The 7,424-nt window shown below is 33.7% G+C and overlaps 1 protein-coding gene across 1 annotated transcript; it reads right to left on the bottom strand.

The window, feature by feature from the left end:
* Positions 1-396: 396 nt before the first annotated feature.
* LOC123193556 (magnesium transporter MRS2-4-like) lies at positions 397-4,739 on the bottom strand. Its single transcript, XM_044606592.1, has 4 exons — positions 4,246-4,739; positions 2,430-2,878; positions 1,109-1,390; positions 397-863 (listed from the first exon to the last, which is right to left on the bottom strand). The coding sequence occupies exons 1-4, from the start codon at positions 4,571-4,573 to the stop codon at positions 585-587; spliced, it is 1,338 nt and encodes a 445-aa protein (XP_044462527.1). The 5' UTR covers positions 4,574-4,739; the 3' UTR covers positions 397-584.
* Between the last annotated feature and the right edge of the window lie 2,685 nt (positions 4,740-7,424).

The raw sequence follows: 7,424 nt of genomic DNA, 5'->3' as shown, positions 1-7,424 counted from the left end.
GTTAATACTAGAAATAAAATATTGTTGAATGGGTAGTAGGGTTACATGCTTACTATAATATTAACCCTTTCACAAATCCAACCATAAACATATTTTTCCTTTTTGTTGAGAGTATAAAAAATAAATAAATAAAAACCCCAATATTGATGGTTGGGTATCTTCTTTGGATGAATTATTTATTTATTCTCCATTTCAAAATAAGAGAATCACATCTTATCATGTCGATTAAGATGAATAAATTTATTCATGTAATTTTAACACAAAAATGAAAACTACTTGTTACAAATTACTAGAACCCAGAGATTCTAGCATCAGTTTGGGGAAACAACATATCCAAATGACACAGTTGACAACCATACCATCAATGCAAAAGAACCCATGCACATTGGAGAACTATAGAACAAAAGCAATGTACTTGTTCATTCAAAATTCTACATGATGTATAACATAAGTAATTGATACTTGGTCCATGTCTAACGTCTGTGCTTTGCATGATAACCATTATTATAAGAATTCATAAATAAGGAAAAAAATGTTCCAAACTTTGAGAGCATAAAACATATTTAAAATTGACCATGAGGACTTTATGTACCAAGCAGCTTCTTCCATCTGGCATAACCGAGCACAAGCAGGAAAAGCAGTACAGAAAAAGCCGTTGTGCTCCCAACAAAGATTTCAAATATGCCTTGAACATTGTACAACACACAAGGGATGTTCATCCCAAATATCCCAGCTATCAAGGTGTTAATAGCTATGGCAAATGATGCAATGGTCAATATCAACTGGAGTTGGATGAGTTCGTTACGCTGGTTGTCGAGTTGGATGTTCACATAGTCTTCTGTGTCATCAATATATTCGCGCACCTGCAAAATTAAATTTAAGAAAAATAATAATGAAGTTGCCTTGGCTTATTAACACATACAGTATAATTGTCAAGCTACTAATACAAATTCTAGATTGCATCTATGTGCTCGCTCATATTAACTAAGAATGATTCCAGAAACCTGACGCCAACTGCCAAAATACTTCATGAAAGAAAAAATTTTGAGTTCCAGGTGATGAGAGAGTGACATTTATTTGTGTGGTAATCAAGAAGGAAATCACTCACAGAAAGTATCTTGTTGCGTGTTGCATCCAGCTGCATAAAGTATGCTTCAAGCAACATCTCCAAATCTTCTACATCATTATCACCCATAACGGTACTCATCACCAAACTGCTACTCCTGTTAGAGCTAAGTCGACGAAGATGAGGTGCACTTGCAACAATACTATTCGAAGCTGCACCTGCTAGCAAAGCCTCGGCTTGCTGATTCTGGATTCGCTTCCTTGTTAAATATAGTTGTGCCATATCTTCATTGTCATCTAGTAAATGTTCAATCTCGTCCCTTACCTGACATAGACAGAAAAGTGTTTCACTATAGATGATAAACAAAAAGAGCTTGACACAGCTTCACATACTAACAGCTGTAAGAAAGAATAAGCATCTTAGAAGCGTAAAAGCTTTTTACAGAATAAATATCAAAACATAAAAATTCACATACAAAACTCTGTACAAACCCAATCACACAAACTTATGAGGCTTGATGTGATTCAATGAAAAGCTATAATAAATTAAACAAATTAAAATAAATCATTTGGCAATCATAAAGCAGTTACACCTCGGTTTGTATGAAAGAGTTGTACAGACCACAGAAAGTTGTAAGCACAGCATTTATTAATTATCTAATCATGTATGTTATCAAATATTCTCTTCTGATAGCAATGCATGTCTGTATAAGGATAACAGACATGATTTTAAATCTACATGAATGAGTAGTAAAAATAACAAAATTGTTTACATTCTCAAAACTTTCAAGATTTCTTATACTCTCAAGTCTACGGTAAACTCTATTACAATGAGATTAACTTACAGAGACCATAAAAAAGCTAATAAATATTTAGTATTCTGTGGTAAACAAGGTCTTTCATTCCTCCTGGCTTCAGTAATCCATATCCAAGACAGGAATCCTCCCCCACCCCCTCATAATTCCATTTGATCCCTGTTGAACATAGAAATCCTGACTAAGACCACAGGAAATCCATTTCAAACAATAGCACGGATATTAATGAGTGGCTTATCTGAGAAATTAGACATGTCATTGACATTGTACTCCCATGCACAAAAACCTGGTAATGGTAGACATCTTAAGTGCATAAACTAATGACATTCCTAACATTTTCCATCATTTTATCAACTATTGCACTATATTCAGTGCCAATGATTAAAAAAATTTGGAGAAGCACACTCTGAAATCATCATTCTACACCCCTACTTTAACCTTCAGCATAGGTAACAATAGAAAATCATTTTACGATACGAGGCAACTGGAGATGTGAACAGTAAAAAATACATGAACCATAAGAAGCAAGGAAAAAAATTCATCAAATACCTTTTGTACGCGGGCAAGTAGACGTGTAAGGTTGCTTTTCAAACTCCGGACATGTTCAAGATTCTTGGTGCTAACATTTCTAGCCAGTTCATCCAACACAGGGTAAGCATCTCTCTCAAGGTCAGCCACGCTGGAGTCTAAATATGTACAGACAAACTCTAATGCAATCTCCAGAAACTGAAACTCAAATGGAAGCTCATTCTGTACACCTTCAACAGCTTCTCCAATAGGTGACCACTTTTCGCGTGTGGAAACCTGCAATTCGTTATCTTGCACATCTGCTGCCCTTGCCCCAGGTGTGCTAAAGGAGCTTTTATGAGGAAGTTGTTGCCTAAGCTGATCTACAAAAGGAAGCACTTCCTGGTGGAGAGGATCAAGCAACAGCACTTCTTGAGATGTAACTATAGCCTTTATGAACTCCAAATTGATAACCATGGCTTTCTCCCTAGCTGCAGGGAGCAAGACAGAACACACATTTTTATCAAAATCAACTGCTTAATATGCAATGCCTATTAGTTCAAGAAAAATATTAGGCAGTAAATAAACTAGGTAAGTAATTATTAAAAGGGCAAAATAGAAGCTTCATCAACACACAAAGGGAAAGAATGAAGAAAAAAGCAGATTGATATGTGACAATAAGATGATTAAAACCAAATAATTATGCCTATGCTGATAACAGAATCTAAAGCCTCCTCTGTATTGGTTTGCACTGCCTCACAATCAAAGCCAAGGCAAGAATCTGTTCAAAGAGACCATAAACCACAATAGAAACCGTTATTTAACATTTTATTAAAAATATTACCAATTACAGTGCAATTTGCATAAGTAAAGAAGGGTGATCAGAATCTCCCTAGCCTCCATAATTTAGAATATCACTCAATGTGCCAAATAACATTTAGTGTGACCATCAAATTAAACTCACCAACTCAACAACTGAATTACACTCAACTCACAACCAAAAATATCATGTAAAGACTACAAGAAGAAACCTCAACGTGTTTTTTGCATGGTGCAAGTGAGAACTTTCAGCCTAATTTTACTAGCCTTAAAAATAAGAAAACCAGCTTATTCATCTGAAATTATAAGGCAAAGAAATTTTCCAAAAACTTTAGTGGTGCTAGGAGACTTATGAAACTCAATAACTTCTAAGCGGGCATATAATTCTTATGACTATTTCCATACAGATACACCTTCCCTTAACAATTCCCATGTTAATGGTACCAAGAATGCTGCAAGCTGCTGCAGGGTAAGACTAGTTGTAGGATGACTATTACCAACCTTTCACCATTAAACAATAATGAGTACACCTCTGAGCAAAGCTTCTTTGAAAATTGAAACATACAACTAGCTTAAGATAAACTTTAAGTATATGATTAAACACCAAAATTTGCCAAAACAAGTAATGACCACAACACCAAACTCTCCTAAACACAACCCAACGATGATGACTCTTCCAAGCAAAATTTTGTCCAAGTTTCAGACAAGATACAAACCAGCATAAGAAGACTGCAGAAACCAAATCTTCCCTAAATCAATTTGCCAAATCATACTCCCTCCTTCAACACAAACAAACGAGAGAACCTGGCTCTACCAATCCTCTTAAGCCCTCTAAAATTGCTAAAATCAATTCACTTCTTAACCTCAAATTTCTCTTCCTTTAACATTCTTAATCCAAAACCAACCAATCAAAGAATACCCACATAAAAAAAACACTATACACATATCAAAGATTCACAAAAACAACAGATCATATCAATGAAACTCACCACACTCGGATCAGAAAACAAATAACAATTCACCAAAAAAGTTAACTTACCAAGGATATTTGAAGAGTGAGAGAACACAGGACCGAGAATCCTCAAATCCCTCGCCGGAATCCCCGCACGTTCAATAATAACACCCTTATCACATTCAACAGGCTCTGATTTGCCAGTGAAATCAAACCTCATCCACAGCCTCGCTTTCTTCTTCCCCTTTGCGGCCACCGACCCACCCCCACCACTGCTACCGCCGATCACATTCTGAGCCGAAGGAGAAGCCACAGCACCAACCGGGGGAAGAGGAGGCGGAGCTGGCTGTGGTGGGCCACGCTTCTTCTTTAAACGACGCCGGAGGGAGCGAAACGACAAGAGATGCTTCCCCATGCAAGAAAAATGATAATAACAATGATTATAAAATAAATTGTATTTTGTTTCTAACGAATTCTTTGTTTTTGTAATTATCAAAATTCAAAGGCCATGAAGGCCTTGAGGGTGGTGGTGGTGATAGCGACGGAGATGCTGATGATGATCTTCTTATGTCAAGTTCCATAATGTAGTGGATTCGCAAGCAGTTTGTTTCTTTCGGGGGGCCGAATAACTATTTCTCACCCAAACTTTCAACAAGTGACTTTCCCACCCATTAAGATATTAAAAACTCATTTTCCCATCTATCACCCACTTTTGTTAATTAAATAACATTTCCCTCCACAAGCTTCAAGCTTCAAGCTTCATCCTTTACACTGGATTTAGGTTCAGTTATTCATCATTTGTTTTCACGCAAGTCTACTCTCTCATTGATTATGAGACATTCACTCCTCAACCCTATGCTTTTCTTGCTTCACTTGCCTAATGTGTTGAAAAAATTTCAATAAAAACAAACTCATGAGATGGTAAGGCAAACACAATGATAATAAAATTGAGAAAATGATGGTAGAGATAAGTAAACAAGTGGATGGTAAAAATCACTGGATGGTGTAGTCGACATTCATAAGAGTTGCAATTAGGGATTTTGTTTAGTGTACAAACCCAATGACTTAAAGTGTATTAAATCAATAAAATCCAATCCAAACAAAACCATTATAATATTATTGGTGAAAGCGACACATGTAGAACGCAATGTTCTAATGTAGCAAGAATGAGGAAAAGAAGATATGGTTTTGACAGGATATGGTTCCCACAAAGGCAGAGGTTAAAAGATGGGCAATAATAAGAGGACAAAGTAGTAAATTACATAAATCAAATAATTTTCTTTAATAGAGTGAATGATGGGCGGAAACATAAAATTTTCAAAAGTTAACGGATTATAAAATTTCTTAATCAAAAGTTAACGGATTATAAAATTTCTCAATCAAAATTTTCAAAAGTTAACGGATTATAAAAGTTAACGAAAGTGAGAAAACTGTTAGTTTGAGGGCAATTAAATGCTTCATTTTTTATATTTCTTTTTCCCTTATAATAAAAAGGCCAAAAGAATTATTCGAAGACAGTAGACAATTTATTCAATAACAATAAATCTAACTTCTAATATATATTATTATAACACATATTTTTTTTGCTCAATTAATATCAAGTCTCCTATTTACCCAAAAAAAGAAAAGTCTCCTACCTGCCAAATTCAATGTTTTACAATTAAAATTGAAAATTATACTTAATAATTTCTTATGTTCCACCAAAATCAAATCTTCTACCTGCCAAATCCAGCACCCTACATTCCATCTTTAACGCAAATTAATTTCTTTCCAATTTTCATTCTTGATTTTAGGTTGACAGCCTCCAGAGACATGGCAGACAACTACGACAAAAATGTAAGCAGATGATAGAAGGCGAAAAGAAAGGCTTCAGTCTTACCCATTTCCGCCATTCTCTTTCTCTTTTCTCAGGTCTCTTCTCTTTCTTTTCCAATGACTTCTATTGCAAGAACAACTTCATTGGCATTCCCACAATCTTCTTCTCAGGTAACAACATTCATAGGACCAATTTCATCACACAAAAGCAAATCATTTTTGTTCGATTAAATCGATCAGGTGGGAATCTCAATTGAGAGAGAAAAATATGGTGGGAAGACTATCCAATGGAGGAAATGACAGTGGGTCACCAGAGATGAAAGAAATTATCTTTGGGGGACAATGCAGTTTTTTAAAATTTAATAATAAAAAAAAATTATTAATTTTCTAAATTAAGAAAAGAAATGATATATATTTTTAGATTTTTAAGGTCTAAAGATAAAATGATAATTTTACTCTTAATAAAAAATTATATAAGAAATTAGTTCATAAGTGAATATTTGAAATTTTTATCTGTTATAAGTATATTTTTAAAATTATAATAAAATTTGGATGGGATATTAATTAAAATAGGTAAAATTTTATCCGCTTAAATATTTTTAGTCAAACCTACAGTCATTTTACCTTTATAAACAAATTTATTTGTAATTTCAAAAATATCCTTCCAGCCCTGTAGGTGTCATACAGGGTAGACACGAGAAGGAATGTTTGAGTGCGTGTGAAATATGTGGGTGCGTGCGAAGTGTGCAATGCGTATGAGTGCGTGTGGAGTGCGTAATGCGTACGAGTGCGTGCACCCTCATATATATATATATATATATATATATATATATATATATATATATAGTGCAAGGGTGCGCGCACTCTGCACGCACCCTCGCACTGTGTCTTTTATATATATATATATTAAATAATATAATATTTAAAAATATATTAAATATTATAATATTTAATTAATATATATAAATAATAATAATATTTTTAAATATATATTATATTATTATATATTTTAAATATTATATTATATTATTTAATTTTTTATATATATTATATATATAAAACAAAGATTTATACTCTTGCATATTTATATATATATATAATATAATTAAATAATATAATATAATATTAAAAAAATATAATAAATATATATATAATAATATAATATATATTTAAAAATTATTATTATTATTTATATATATTATATTAAATATTAAATATATTATAATCAATTTTTATTTTTAAATATGTTTGTAATTGATTAGAAATAATCAATATTTTTTAGTTATAAAGTTCACGCATTGCGCGCACTCTGCACCCACTGCGCACTCTCCACGCACCGCACACTATATATATGAGGGTGGGTGTGCATTGCACACACTCACGCATGCACTCAGGCATCCCACACGCACCCGTACGCACCTGCATGCACCCGCACGCACTCACGCATCTTA

The sequence above is a fragment of the Mangifera indica genome, chromosome 12 (genome assembly GCF_011075055.1).
Source record: "Mangifera indica cultivar Alphonso chromosome 12, CATAS_Mindica_2.1, whole genome shotgun sequence".
Taxonomy (NCBI): Eukaryota; Viridiplantae; Streptophyta; class Magnoliopsida; order Sapindales; family Anacardiaceae; genus Mangifera; species Mangifera indica.
This window is presented reverse-complemented; position numbering and strand designations above follow the sequence as displayed.